Source organism: Apis laboriosa, unplaced genomic scaffold, assembly GCF_014066325.1.
Source record: "Apis laboriosa isolate Shangri-la unplaced genomic scaffold, ASM1406632v1 scaffold30_cov140, whole genome shotgun sequence".
NCBI classification, from domain to species: domain Eukaryota; kingdom Metazoa; phylum Arthropoda; class Insecta; order Hymenoptera; family Apidae; genus Apis; species Apis laboriosa.
This window is the reverse complement of record NW_025222776.1, coordinates 607,346-624,755: the sequence shown is the minus strand read 5'-3', so window position 1 is coordinate 624,755 and position 17,410 is coordinate 607,346. Positions and strand designations below refer to the sequence as shown.

Sequence of the window (17,410 nt, the reverse complement as noted above, 5' to 3'; positions counted from 1 at the left end):
CTTCCTCTTCTCGATTGTAGGATGCTGTCGACGTATATGTCCACTTTGAATACGATAAACTTACAATCCGAATGATCATTTTGAAGCAAATGCACGACTTATAATTCTGCAATTTTTTTTTCTTTTTTTTTCTTTTTTTTTTTGTTCTTTTTAGAAAAAATCGTCGATCGGCCTTTTTCATAAATTTATATAATTGATTCGTACAAAGTGTATACCACGTTTGACAAATAAAAACTTTAGTCAAAAATGAAATAATATTGTTTCTAAAATAATTTGATGTAATATATGATTTATTGTTAATATTATAGTGAAATTTCAATTATATAATTCTTTTACTAATAAAATTAATTTTGATTAATGATGTGTAAAATATATAATTGTATCTATATATTGAATTAATAATAATAATAGAAATTTAATGAATGAACTATTTTAATTATGGCTTAAAATTTTCATTTATTCGAATTAAAATAATGAAAATATTCCTATTATACAGTAGTACAAACAAAAATATTCGTATCGATGATATAGAATAACAATTTTCAACTAATTGACGTACTATAAATAATTTAAAGAAAAATTTACAAAATTTTAATAAAAGAAATGCTTCTTCTATTCAATAAACACATATTTGATCCTATTTGTACTTTTTTAAATAAGAAATTGCACATATTCTGATTAAAACTTGAGTAATAATTTTATTAAAAATCTAAGAATAAATTTTAATTTATTCTTAACTATTCTAATAAAATCTTAGTAATATTGATCGTAAATGTGATAGAATATTCTATGAGGTAATTGAAAATTTTCACTTTACAAAATTTTACAAAACAATGATTAATTGTTCAATTACATATTATAATTATACATTATAAATATACATTATAAACAATGGATATTCAAATTATTTAAAAAATTATGCTTAATTGGTATTATAAATAAAATACAAAGAAAAAATATTTCTTTCAATTTCAAATTAATTTAAATAATTCTATTATATTCATATTTATATTCATAAATATTGTTGAGAACCACCAATTTAAATGAATGAATACTGAGTAATCGTACAGGCCAATAGACGATCAATCTCGAAGGATTAATTTTTTTCAAGAAAAGAAGCATGCGTCTGCGGCAACGAAATCTGTGAGCGTAATCGCGTTATAATACAACATTTTCGTAAATCAATTATTGTTATATTTGATTTATGAAATTTACGAAATAAGAGTGTTTCTTGGGACATGGGCTAGTGTCATTCTATGCGTGTATGTTGTTTCTTATACGCTTTCCTTTCGCTCAGTGATGCATGTTTGTGTGAATAAATATTCGCATATCACGCATATACATACGTATCCATATGTGTGTACACATGTGCAAAAAATACGCACGATGCGCGCGCACACACACATACGTGAACATACATATGTATGTACGTGTATACAAGTATATATATTTATATAGAGAGAAAGAAAAGAAGAAAAAAATACTAAAATATATGTATATGCATATATATATGTAATGTGTTAACGATGATCGTGATGGAGATATTGTGACTTTTTACTAATCTTTCTCTTGTAATTTTCGTTTGAAAAATATTCTTGGAATGGCTGCGATAAGTGTTCGCCTGTCACATGAAACTGTACATACATACATATATTTAATATTCAATTACAGATGTTGGAATATTTAAAAAAGTTGAACATTCTTCAAGCTAAAATAAAACGAAATAAATGAATTTTATTCATGAATTGAATAAAATTTTTTTCTTGGCTCATTTGTTATTCAATTATTGACAAATAAAAATTATCGAAAATATTAGACGCAAAGAAATTTTGACAATTCGACTATTGAAGGCACAATAATCTTTGTAATTTTCAATATTTTTAATATTATTGGAATATAATTATATAAAAAAATAATAATATTTATTTCTACAATTATATTTTTAAGACTTGTACGAGTTAAATAATTAAAAAATCCAAGGTTCATTGATTATGAGGATTACTATGTTCTCTTCTGCTTAAGTTATCATATATTTATCATATATTTATTTCAACAAAAAGATATATCGGCATGAAATCATTTCTATTGATCAATAATTAAAAGAGCAAAACCTCAAATTTCTTCGTTTTCTTGATTTTCGTCTTATTTTGGCTCGAAAAATCAACCTTTAAATTTTTCAACATTCAATAATTGAATACTCTGAAATATTGAATACTCTGTATACATTACGTATAATAATATACATTTATGTATATGTATGTAATTGTTAAAGAGAAATAAGAAGAGATAAAAAAGAGAGAGAAAGAGAGAGAGAGAAAGGAAGATAGATTTTTTCGATGTGATTGAAACTCTAAAGGCTATCTATGTGCCTGAATAACAAAGTAAGGATAATGAATAATAAGCGTCCCACGGGAAACGGCGGGAAGGCTGTTATAATTATATAATCGTATAATTATCGTAATTATATAATTATAATCGTAATTATAAAAATTATAATTATAATTATATAATCGTAAAATTATCGTATAATTATCAAATTGTAAAATTATTGTTATAAAATTATTCAAAATATAATAAAATGAAATTGAATTACTAATATATTCGAATTATCAGTATGAATACGCGAATAAAAAATAAAATCTTATATAGGAATATAATTATCGACGATACGTACGTATTTATGTATGTATGCTTATACCATGATACATTATATCTACGTTAACAACAAAAAAAAAAAAAAAGAAAAGAGATACTCGACCGAATTCGAGTAACTTCTTCTAAATTTACAAATGAATACAAAAGGAGTATAAACCCATGCTTAGTTATTTCTTCTACGTCTTATTACCATGCGAACACACGAATAAGCGGATATGAAATATATATTCAAGTTCCACACGATTGATGGTTCCACGATCACGTGACTTTTTTCACGTATACGCCTTCTCCGCGTTAGGCCCGTTCGACGCCAAAAAAGGTTAAGCGTTGTGTTTCTCGCAATTATATAATGTATATACGTGCAATTTCTACTTAATAAAAAATCCCTAATAAGAGCAGCCGCATGTGCCTACGCCTGCACCCCCTTCTACTGCTGCGTTCTAATTTCAAGTGCCAAAGTATAATATTATTTTATGTAATCAAGCCAGAAATCGTGTCTCGATTCGATGATGTGGGGTTTCTCCATTTTTTCTTTTTTTTTTTGTTATTGTTGTTTTTACTTTTCACTCATGCCTCGAGTGAAAGAAACCGTTCCTCTCTAACAGGCCATTCCGCAAAAGGTTTCTTCACCTTTGGAAAAAACTCTACAGACTAGCCAGAGCACTAACGCATGCCACCAAGAAACTCGGTTTGTAAATAAAGAGGGATAGATAGATAGATAGATAGAGCAGAATAGATAGATAGATAGAGATAGAGAGAGAAAGAGAGAAAACAAAAATGCCCACGAGTCGCTGATACTTTTTAAGAATATCTTTATTTTTAATTTTTTTAATTAATTTTTATAATTAATTTTTTTTTCTCTTTCCCCTTGCATTTTCTTAACCCTCAAGTGTATGATAGTTAAGTCAAAATCAAATTTAATTTTTTGTTAATTTGAATCAAAAGTAATTTATAATCTAAATATTCGATTCTTGTTACCTAATTAATCGTTGATACAGCCATCATATCACGAGGGTTAATTAATATATATTTGTTTTGATTAATTAAAAGTATCAGCGACATTTGCAACCCGCTGCTTCACGATTCCTCCTTTTCATTCTGTACCATTCTACCAATCATTCGAATATTACGACGAATTTTCGAAAACCTCACAACAAGTTTCTCATGCTGATAGAATAACTTCAGTTTAGTCAAAATACGATTTTCCTAGATCAAATCATTGGAATGTTGGATTGAAACAAAAGAAAATGGATTTGTAATTTTCTTCTCTGGGACAACTGGGAATATTGTATAAATAAAAAAACTCGTTTTTCGTTGTAAGAAACGCTTTTAAAGGGAATATGTAAAATTTCCAATTCTCTCATTATATTCTTTATCCATCGAAGATCATGTATAATAGATGATAGTAATATGAAAGATTCACATTGTTGCTTTATATTGTCGATCATTGCGCTTCTTCTAGAAAGTAGGGTTTTCAGAAAATTTTAAATGATTATTTTTTAATAATTTTAATAATTTATACCATTTCGAATTTTTCGATATTTTTATTGAAGTAAAAGTTGCATAATTCGTTAAATTGATGATATTTGTCGAACTATACCATATATCCTAGTATCACCGAGTTGCCGGCATAATATAGAAATAAATGTGAAATGCAATAAATGTTATAGATTCATCTAAAATCATCTTTTCCTGTTGATTAATCGATACAAATATCGTCATGTTGATACATCACGATGATACACACGAGTATAATGACTCGTCAAAAGTTAGAGATAGCATGTAACACTTTTCTAACCGATGATGGAGAACATTGGTAGATGGAGAACATTGGTAAATTAAATCTATTAATAAATAGATTAATAAATAATTGAATTTAATTGCCTGTTTGTATTATGAAAATCCAAATATGAGATTCCAAATTCTATATGTTATAAAATTAAAAATGAATAATTAAAAAAATATAATTAAAAAAATATTTTATAATTCGAAGCATAATTATATGCTGTATAAATTTATATATATGTATAAATTTTCAATCATTATATTCTATTAATAATTTTTACATTTTGCTTTGTAGAATTTTTCAAAATTATCAAATAAGCAAAATATTATTTCACTTTTCAATAAAAAAAAATTGAAACATTATAAAAATTTAAAATTAAATTAAAAAAAATAAAAATAATAGAAGATTTATAAAATAATGATGAAAAAACGATAATGAATGTTTGAAAAAAATATATTAAATTATTAAATTAAATAAAATAAAATAAAATAAATTAAATTATTTGAATCTAAAATATCTAACAAATGTAATTTTATAGATTTAGAAAAGAAATAAAATTTGTTTCACCAATTTTCTCTATCTTTTCTTAGAAAGTATCTATAGCTTCTCTTAATTTAAAGAAAAAGTTATCTTGTATAAGATATATAAGATATAAGATGATTATATATATATATATATATATATATACATATATGATTATAAATGTTATATATATATATACAGTGGATTTAACAATTTCCATTCAGCTTACCGATATTCCTTCAATGAAGTATAATTAAAATCAATGATTCACATTTAATAATAAACAATGAAACGATGATGTAAATATTATAGAAAATAATTAATATAATAATGTAAAATAATTAAACTATAAAAATATAAATAATTTCTCTCTTAATTTGTTAACGAAAAATCATTTAACCGTCAATAGAGAATTTGATTTTATTGCAAAATAAATAAAAAATTGATCGTTTAACGTATCGAAATCAGCAATTTTATTATACTAATTCTCTACAAAATCTCTACAATAAAATAAAATCTCGAAGATGCTATAATATAACAAATTCCACAGATACGTAAGATATTATAATACAAAAACAAAAATACCAGTGCGATATAAAAATTAATTAAAGAATTTAAAAAATGATCAATATTAAAGAGAATATATACAATATACTTTAATACTTTGACCTGGTTCTTGTTGTTTCGTTTCAAATATTTATCTTACATACAAATAAATCAAAATAAACATTTCATTTTCGTCATAATAATGAAATAAACGAAATTTTTTAACATAAAATATAATAAAAATATATATATAATGATGTAGTTAATTTTGATTCATTATTATTCATGTATGCTATATTATAAGATGTGCGGAAACTTTTCCACTGTATATGTGAGAAGAAAGAAAAATCGAAAGAAAAATTCTCACGATCAGATGATCCACTTTCATCGGTTATCATCATTAAAACGAGAACCAAGTCGTTGAAAAAGATTTTTAAACGCGCAAATCAACGTTTCATGCCGAAGCAATCGATGATCTATTCCTGTTACGCAATTAAAAGCAGAAGGGTTGCCCGATCCAATGGAAAATAACATAATAAAAAAGATAATACGCAGCAAGAAAGGAAACATATGTTACAACTGAAAACCAATCGCGTCTTATTTATAGATTATATATAGATTACATATAGATTAAACAAGAAAAGTAAAAAAAAAAATTTCAAAAAGTTAAAAAAAAAAAATAATAAAAGAAGAAAAATTAATCGATAAATCGTAAAAAGGAATAAGAATATACAAACTACATCTCGAATCCGTGCGGTGAGGCTCATATACATATTACCATGTATATATGTATATATGTATAATAAATATATATATATAGATATTTAGAAAGATAAAGAAAGAGAAAGAAATAGAGAGAGATGCAACAGTAATATATTGATCTCATCTACTATAGTGTAATATAAACATGTATATATGTGTATATAACAATAAAAAACTCGTGTGTGTATTTCTCTTTTTACAAAAGTCCAAGCATACCAGCACGTGTTTACCAATATATTTGCTAACTGGTAAAAAGGTGGGTAAGAAAGCGGTGAGAGTCAGCACAAGGTACGTTAAATAAATGGTGAAAGAAATGGGGCAGTGGTTCAGAAATAAGGATGCCACTTGTTTCTAACAGTTACGGACCAGGTGTAGTGAAGGTGAAGGATATTTACGCTATTTAAAAATTATTCTGGATAGCAGTTGCGAATCTGTTTATATATATATTTAAAAAACATCGTCTCGAATAAGATTATAGACAAACATGACCAAAAATATCGAAAAATACAAAATAAGATCATTGCTGATAAAAAAATATATATATAAATATATAAAAATATATATTTCTACTCCAAAATACGAAAATTTACACAAAAAAATTAAAGAATCGAATAATTCTTTATCAAAAGAAAATAGTATATTTATAATCATTCATCAAAATTTAAATTTTAATTTTTATCGTCTTCTCATTTTTTTTATCTTTAAAGCAAAGCCAAATTACTTTGCGTAGGTAAGATTTTATCTACAGTAGGTAAGATTATTATCAAAAGAGAAATATAAAAAAAAAATAATGAGAAAATTAACCGATAAACGAGTCACTTTGCTATCCAGATAGTCTTCGCTCCTCCTCGCAAACTATGTGACTACAAGGATAACAGTTCAAGGACTAGTTTCAAGGGGTGTCTTTGGCTGGCTTCCACGTAGGTGGATATCTGGGATACCTGCGTCCACGCTCACGCTTGTACTGGCCACCGTACTTGCAGCGGTTCGCGGCGAGCTCCGTGATCTCTGGGATCCAGCTGGCGAACACCGCCTACACACCCACAATCATCCGTTGCCGTCAGAACAGAGCCCTAGCCTGAGTTTCCTGTTTTATTCTTTTTTTTTTTTCAATTTGCTATTTGCATTAACATTTGCATTTCAATTTTTGTATCTGTATATTTGTATTTATACTTGTATCTCTATTTGTATTTTAATTTCCGTCAGTGTAGCATATATATATGTATATATATTGGTTTCATTCGAATATCTTATATTTTATGATATTGGATTTGTCATTTTCTGAATGCCTAAGACAATACACGCTCGCAACGCTTCACTTTCTGCTCACTTATCGCTTGCAAGAATATTATACGAAGAATATATTCGTTTTAGGATCATTAAAGAAAAATAACGATATGTTGAGAATTTTTTTTCGAATTTTTATCTCGATAATGATGGAAAATTATAAGATATTTCGAATAAATTAGAGAATATAAATATTTAAATATATTGATATATTGCGGTAAAAATGAAATATATTTATTGTTTCATTTAGGATTATTTTTACTCTCTTAATTACCTAGAAATAACGTTTTGAATAAATTAAAGAATTTATTCGATTATGATAATAAGCTTGGATTGATAGACTTTCGAAAATCTATTATTATAATTATATAATTACTTAAGATATAAAAGATAATTATTTTCTTGAAACATTAATCTTCACTTGGTTGAAACTATATTTCAACGATGAAAAATATTTACTAAAAGATTATTTTAAATTATTTTATCAATGGTTGTTTTCGTTGCAGATAATAATAAAGTAAGTAATAAAATTATAATGTAAAATAATTAAAATTAAAATGTAAAATAATATTTAACAATGAATATTCGCCAATTAAAAATATGCCATTTATAATTTTCTTTTTTAATAAATAAAACAAATTTTTAAAAAATAATTGAAAAATATTATTTATGTGTATTTTCTTTATTTTTATCTTTATTGTTTTACATATAAAAATTAAAAATAAGAAGAATTACAGTCAATGAAAAAATAGACATATTTAATATTTTTATATTCTACAATAAAATTGTTATTAATATACCTACAATTTGGAGCTAATTATTCAAAAATATTTAAAAATTGAAAAATCAATAGCAATATGATATAAAATTATTATTTGATTTAATTGATTCAATGAATTTCTACAGAATAAATGTGATATCGTTGTTGATATTACATTCTATTTTTTGTTTTTAATAAAATGTCATAGAAAGTTTTCTAATATTTTTTTAAAAGATAAAAAAAATTATTGTATATTATATAAAAAACAGCTTTAATAAAATTTTATCTAAACAACTGCAACAAATATTAAAATATCATTAAAATAAAACTTTCAAAAATAAAATTTCAGAAAGTTAAAAATAATGAAAAATAATTTTTTAAAATAAATTTATTTGAAAAAACTTTAACTATTAAATATAAAATTGCATAATTTTAAATTTAAATTATTTTTATTATTATTTTTATTAATTTGCATAATTTTTTTTCTATACATTTAATCTAATTTTTTTATTAAAGGTGTTCACTTTTCTTTCATCATAAGAAAAATAAATACCATTAATTATTGATTATAAATTGTTGAAAGAATAGCAAACAATAATTTATGTGTGAATCATTGAAATATATATTATATAAATAAAAAATCTTTGCATTATCTTCAGCAGTATTTCAGAAAATAATTTTTAAATTTCGTATGCGAATCAACTTGTATAATTAAATATAACAAATAATACATTAATGATAAATATATTCAAACCATCAACAATATCATAAATTCAGAAATCAAAATAATATCATCTCAGATATAAATAAAAGTAATATCTAATAATATATTATTGAAATAAATATATAATAAATTTTTATAAAATTCAAATCTGAGTTAGATCTTATTGAAAAATTATTTTTTCAATATAGTTTTATATTTACATTTGACATTAATACATTAATTCCTTGCTATTCCTTTTACTTTTTTTTGTTTGTACATATATATGTACATAAATGCACATAGAATAATGTAATAATAAATTAAATACATATTAAGTAAGTTCATTTATATTCTATTATATCTAAAAATAAAATAATAATAATTTTAATGAAAAGATAATACACAACATGAGTTAATCAATATAAAATCAAAATAATTCAACAAATATCGCTTCGTTATTTACTTAAAAAAAATAATAATAAATATTCATCTCGCCACAAAACAACATAAAACATGAATTCACTGTACATAGAAAGATACAGTGTCGTTAGTTCCAACATAGAGAAATAATTATTGTGTCACAGTGCGATGATCCTTAAATTATCACTCTAAATTATTTTATCAGCATTTCTATATTGAAAACGACGCACATATTTTCCTTGGTCGACGAAGAAACAAGCGTAATATATGTAATATATAATATATAATATATATATATATGTGTGTGTGTAAAAGCTTTGGTAAAAATTTCAGATTTCAATTAACTGGCATGCAGGCTCTATTGTAGCGTATGATGTGACAACTTACAACCACAGGGTGGAGCACAATCGCGTTGTATAACAACATTTCTGCGATGACATCGTCTGTCGTCAAGAGTGCTCTCGTACATGAATAAAAACATAATGGTATTGCCCTATATAAAGGGAAACATAGGGTAGAAAATAAACGAAAACTGGAACGAACACTTTATATTTCGTGCGTACTTTGGTCTATATGTATGAAAATGTATAGGAGTTTTGAGTTGTGTATTTCTAGTATATCTTTTAACAGCTGGATTTTCATGTTATTGATATAATATAATATAAATTACGCGAAATATATATGTGTGGAGAATTTCTTAATTCTTCGTTATGTTGACTCGTGAAAAGATTATTGGAAATAAAAAATAAACAAGAAATAGGAAAAAAAATGAAAAAAAGAAAAAAAAAATATACGATATTATGTAAATATGTTGGTTAAAGGTTATCGCTTACTAACTCATTATTACTTATGTATCTTGAGTGATTTTTATGTACAGAGTGAGTTGTGTAACGCGATCATTTTGAATAATTTGTAAACTATCTATTATATAAGAAAATTTTTCACTTAAAAATTAATATAGAAGTATATAATCTAATTTTAACAGAACATGAAAATTATTTTTTATTTTTTAAAATAAAATCACTTTTCTTTTATTGATATAATCATTCTCTAATTAATTTAGAAGATATCCCAAATTTGAATTGTTGTTGTATGAAAAACAAAGAAGAAAATATGTCTTATACATTTAATATAACATTTAATATGTCTTATAAATTTAATCAAATTCAGATCTTAAACTAATAGCTTTTTATTGAAAATTAATTTTTTTTTTTGTAAAAAATAAAAATTATATGAAACAATCTATTAAAAATTATATGATTCTATTCTCTATTGATTCTATTCTATTTGTCTATCTGCAAAAAAAATAATGACAAGTTATATTTTCTTCTATACTATGCAAATTTGAAGGAAATATATTTTTTTATATAATAAGTAATTTACAAATAATTTGAAATAGTCTCACTCTGCCCATATTCGTGTATATGTATTTCTATCTCTAATACTAATAAGCGATATTTTCTATATAATGACGTTGTAGATAGCAGACTAAAGTGGCAAACCGTGCAATCTTGGCAAAAGGTGTGCTCTTGTTATATTTCTGTAAATCAAACAAAATGGAGGAATATAAGATTGTTTCCTCCAATTTATTTTAACAATGTTTCGTATCGTATTATTAAAGATAAAAAAATTGTTAAAATTCTTCAAATATAAGGGATAACAGAATGAGATGCGTTCAAATACACCAATGCCGAGTGCTCGAGCAGCAACCTATTGATGAACCTTGTTACGTCAGAACGAATAAATCGGATCGATAATGCAAAGGACATGCAAAAGAAGAACTGGTTGAAAGATTTCATGCTCTTCTTGTTAAATCGAACGTTTACTCGTACGCAATCCCTATTCCTAAGATGAAAGATCCAAATAATATCGTTGTATGGAAATGTAAATTTTAATTTTATTAATATATTCCAAGTTACAAATAGATAGATTTGTATTTTTGTATAATTAAATATCTCGTAAAAATAAAAACTTAATATATTTTATTTAAGAAAAAAAATTATTACTAACTTGGAAAAATTTTATGCAAATTTTAAGAATTTTTAATAGGAAAATATTATTTATGAATATAAAATGGTTCATTATAAAAAATAAAAAAATAGAATAGGAAAATATTATTTATGAATATAAAATAACTCATTATAAAAAATATAGAAATATAATATTTTATTTGGATAAAGCTATTATTGTATCTCTTAAATTTGCTTATTAATATTAATTTATTAATTGAAACATTATTATAACTTTTATTAAAAACTATTTATGTTTAAATTTTGACTTTTTGTTTAAAATATTAAAAAGATAAAATTGATAATTGATAATTTAATAAAATTTCGAAATATATAAATCATTAAAATTATATCTTTTATTATATAAAATAATATTATATAAAAATAATTTTTATTATATAAAATATTATATAAAAAGTTATGAATAAAAATATTTCTTTTTAATTTACTTAATTTTTTCAATTCTGAAATAAACAAGTAAATACAATAAGTGCTCTAAGATTTTTAAAAAAAATGTAAATTTAATACATTATGGCACTTTTGTATCACTCATAAAGTTTTATGTTTGTTTATTAATAGTACAAATCAAATCACTTATAAATTTTAGATCATTCTATGTCAATATTAGTTTGTTATTTTTTAAAATGAAATTCTATTACTTTCGAAACATTGACGAATGTAATTTTTAGCTTCATCTTCATCATTCTAATCAAAATTTTTCATTAATCCATCATATATAATTACAATTTTAAAAATAAAATTTTTTAAATATATTTCATTATTAAATTATAATATTTCAATATTTCAAATTAATTATTCAATATTTTATATTTTAAAGAACATTGAAGAATTCGTTCTAAATTCATTAATAATATAAAAATATATATTACGTCTAACATACAAGAATGTATTTGATCATAAGTATTGCTCTATTGGATCTTTCACCATGATCATTGAAATAAATAGATTCGTTCAGCTTGAAAAGAAAAGGGAACGCGGACAGCGATACATAGTGGTATGCAACATTTCTAAAACGTCAAAGTTCGCGTCAGCTATAACGAGCTTCTCGGCACTCATCGTTCCTTTCACTTTAACTAGTTAATAGTTATCTTCGTAAGACTGTTGGACATAACTTGATACGTATTTATATGCACTCGTTGGTTATTTTATTAATTCTGTCTGAGAAATTTTAACAAATATATACATAAATATAAATATTTATGCAACATAAAAAGAATTTAACTTATTTAGTAATAATAAATTAATGATGATAATAATGCAAAATAAATTGCAAAAATTATTCCTCTTTTAGAAAATATTATAATTTTATATAAGTGATTTTTTTTTAAATAAAATATTTTTTGATGCATTGGTAAATAAAAAATATTAGACATTTGTAGCTAAAATTTAATATATATTTAGTTTTGAAAATATTTTAAATTTAAAAATTAATAAATAATTAATAAATTTATAAATTAATATCAAAAAAATGAGATCATTTTTATATTATAAATACAAAATTATTTTTTATTCTCTATATTTTAATCTTTTTAACTAAATTAATCTTTTTAACAATTTTTTAGTATAAATTTAATAATTTTTATTTATTTTATTTAAAAACACAAAGCTAGGAAAAAATCAATTAATTTATTTCTCTCTCAAAAGCAAATTTTATTGGAAGTTCTTTTTTTAAAATAATGAATAGTTTGATAAATATCTATATCCATATTTCAAATAACATATAATATAAACATAATATAAAATATACAATACAATAACACAATACAATATATTAACATAATACAGTAACACAAAAGATAAAAATATAAAAGATAGATAAAAACATAGAAAAGTAGATTATTTTGTAAAAGATAAATGCTTCCATAAATCATAAAAATGATTTTCTATTTTTTCTAATTTTTATCTCCACTTAATTATTCGAATAAAAATAAAACAAAAAAATCACAAATGATACATTTTTTTCTCATAACAGATTTAATGAAATAACCGGAATACGTTTTAAATATATGGATATGCAACAATTTTCGTAATAATAATAACATGTATTCGTGTATCGAGCATTTGTGTATGAATTCGTGTAAGGGCGTGTAACTGATAGTTATTGTTATCATAATTTACGTAAATAAAATGTGTACATATACATGAAATATTATAATTATATACATACTGAAAGTAAAAATGTTAATAGACAAAAAAGACAGGAGATTGAAGGATGTAATTATATAATAATACCTCTTTCCATGTTCCCGCTTGTATTCGCCGCTGTACTTGGACCTACTGCCTACGAGCTCTATTATCTCAGGTATGCTACTAGCAAAAATTGCCTGCAAATAGAAATCATAACTGGAAAACGCTATGCCACTACGAACCGTTACAAACAAACTGGGTCATCTATGTATGGTTGCAATATACAGCGTATTCGCCAAATATGCCACATATAAATATGTATATATGTATATATAGTATATACACGTATCGTTGGATCCTCGTGGATTATACGTGGTCACGGCATTAAACGAGAGAAAGGAGAGAGAGAGAGAGAAAGAGAGAGAGAGAGAGAGAGAGAGAGAGAGAGAGAGAGAAAGAGAGAGAAAGAAAGAAAAAAACGTAGGAGATGGATAGAGAGATGGTAAAGGTTCAGGAGCAACGATCTGCATTTTTCTCCATGTGTTCTGGCGTCTCTCATTGTTCTTCGATGATAAATACCGACCAGTTTGTTATACTCGTACTCATATCCAGCTATGAATGTGTAGTGATATCCTGGATTAGCGGATGACGAGCATCATCGAAAATGCATACTCAGCGACGATTAACTCTATGTTACCGAATGCTACAATTTTTCAGGAAATTGACTTTGCGATCGATGCCTCGATTTGTATTTCGAATGGTGAAATTCCAATATGGCGGCTCATTTCACGAATCCGGTTAAGTCACGTTTACTCGTAGATAAGTTTCAACCTCGAAGTTGAAAATTATCCGCGTAAAATTTCTGTTGGATAAAATAAACGAAGTCGATCGATTTGATCATGTTGACTAATAATAAGTGAAGGTTGACTAATTTAAACGTAGCTTTAATGTCAAACGTTATCTTTGAATTTCAATTCGAATTTCGTTTTATTAAATATTGATTTTCAGATATACACTGCATTATATATTTTATTTTTATAGCTTTTTGTGTAAAATTTTATATTCATATCAAAGCAAAATAATGAAAAAGAAATTAATAATATTAAGAAATTATTTGGAACAAAGCCAATTTCCTTGGTCATATTTTAAATGAAAATTTTGAAAAGTTTTATCTGTTTAATGTTCAAATAAATAATTTTAAATTTTATTATTGTAGCATCATTGATGTATATATGTATATATATTATTATAAAATATTATAATGACTGAAATTAAACAGTTTTATATAGGTATATATGGTTTAAAATGTAAAATATTAATGTGTAAAAAAGCATTGAAATAGTTATAACTGAGAGAAAATATGATGATACAATTGTAGAAATAAAAAATATAAATTACTTATACAGAGTATTAAAAAAGATTATTTATATCATTTCTATTATTAAAAAAATTTATTAAAGATGGAAAAAAACTTGTGAAAAGTCACTTCTTGATCAAATATATGTAATACATTATTAAATTAAATAATTTTGATAAAATTTTCATCTATCTTAATAATAAATTTCATAATTTTTAATTCATTTTTTAAATAAATTATATATATATATATAGTCTAGTTGAGTGAAATATATTCAAAGATCATATATACACAAATTATAAATTTCTAAATATTTATCTTTAACAAAATACTTTATTCTATTCATATTTATTATTCATAATTAATAAAATAATAAATAATAATTTTTCAATATTCTGTATTATGAGTATGATTGAAATTTATGGTTTTCAAATTTCTTACAAATAAATCCTATATAATACCTATATGTATATGTATATGTGAATATATAAATATGTACATGTAAGTAAGGTGCACGATATAATGTTGTAATATATAATGTTCGTAGATGATAGACCAATTTATGACACGTATGTACGAGGAAACTGGAAAGACGATAATTTAAAGCTGATGATATATCATTTAGTTAATTAGAGGTAAAGGTGAAAATAAAATTAGGTATGCAAAAACATTCGTAAGATAAAGAGAGTGCGAAAAGAAAAATCAAATCATGCTATTAGACATTAAACAAAGAAATCAAGGAAGTAAGATGAGCACTCATTTCGATCAGTATCGATATACTAAGCAGCCATGCAAATGTAGAGCAAAGCACAGACCCCTACGTTTCTAATTCACAATAAGATAGCAAAATTTCCATTAAAAGTAGAAATTATCATCGAAATTAGAAATTTCATTATGCACATATTTTATTTTTGTAGAGGGCTGCAACGAGGGAAGCGCTACATTATACATTTGCAATTTTATGTATAACTAATATCTAAAATCTCTATTGTAATATTAAAAGAATCAACGAACCACTGTGAACATTTAATTAGTTTGATTCTGTTAATCGATTAAAAAAATGTTAGAATTTTATCGTCGAAGCAGTAGAACCTCATAGTGCTCCCTTCGATTTTGAGTTGTATGATAAATAATTCACATTGTCAGGCAAATTTATCGAACACGTCAAGCAACTAAAGACACTGCTATTATACAAAATCATAAGAAGAGTATAATAAAAGAAGATATATCGAATCCATATCGAAATTGAAAGAAAATTTATCGATTAAAAATATGACTATGAAATTTAATCAAGATGTCTTCGAACGAAAGGACAATAAGTTTAAGGAAAATCTTATGAGATATTGATTTTATTATTAATATTATTTGTTATTTTCAAATTTTTAATTACGTGCAATATTTTAATTTTTATTCTCATTTTATAAACTTATTTATATATTTAGTAATTTTTTAATAATAGATTATCGAACACTTTAAAATTATAATGCTTTCAAACGTTTTATTAAATTAAATTTATTAAATTTAACTTAAATAATATGTAAATACTTATATATATTTACTTTATTACTACTAATTAATACTATAATATATATTTACTTTATTTTAGTATTGAAAAATTCATAAATTTTTTTTAATCAATATTGATGATTCTTTTTAATGTCCTTTCCCTAACGACATCATGTATAGAATCGTATGACGAAATAACGAAAATTAAAACGAATTTAATCACTTTTTAATTAATTATTTCTAAATTGAAAGAAAAAAACTTGGATATATTTAATAATAAAGTAAAAACTCCAGGACTCTATTAATAAGGAAAAATTCCTTACACAACTACTATATCCCTGAAATATTAAATGTATAGAGTGTTTTGACAAATAATATTATTTTTTACCATTCTATTTCAAAATTTATTTCAAAATTTATTTTATTTACTAAAATCAATTCTAATGAAATAAAAAATATAAAAAAATCTATAAATTATACAAAATTATTATTAATTTCAATTAAAAATTTAATCTATCTAATTTAAATGTAATATTGTATAACATCAAACAGAATATTTGATGAAATATTTTGCTAATTTCAATTTGATTAATTATTTAACTTAACTCATATTTAACTTAATTAAAAAATGAAAATTGTAAAAAAATACAAAATAATATTGATATATCAATATCATATTCATAAAAATATAAAATAAAAAAATAAGGCAATATTTCAATATATTATGTATAAATTATTACACACATGTAATAAATAAATTACTCGAATTATTACGATGTTATATTTATTACTTGTCAAAGCTACTCTTTTTATGTTGCTCAATTCTTCACATCAAATTAATATTAATTGAATTAATTTTGAAAAAGAGAAACATGTTTTAAATTCTTTCATTACGATTGCTCCTATTGACATCTTCGTACTTAAATAGAAAATTGATAATTTTTCACCT

The 17,410-nt window shown here is 23.6% G+C and overlaps 1 protein-coding gene across 29 annotated transcripts in view; it reads right to left on the bottom strand.

Annotated features, from left to right (window-relative positions):
• Positions 1-17,410, bottom strand: part of LOC122714514 (calcium-activated potassium channel slowpoke) — a 122,604-nt gene that overhangs the window by 64,762 nt on the left and 40,432 nt on the right. For 23 of the 29 annotated variants that reach the window (XM_043935896.1, XM_043935908.1, XM_043935900.1 and 20 more), the window contains exon 6: positions 13,704-13,795. The exons of 4 other annotated variants lie outside the window; for them this stretch is intronic. In XM_043935896.1, coding sequence (XP_043791831.1) covers positions 13,704-13,795 — 92 coding nt within the window. Of the gene's footprint in view, positions 1-7,212; positions 7,305-13,703; positions 13,796-17,410 lie in introns of all 29 variants that reach the window. 2 more of the 29 variants (XM_043935894.1, XM_043935892.1) reach the window with 1 other exon arrangement.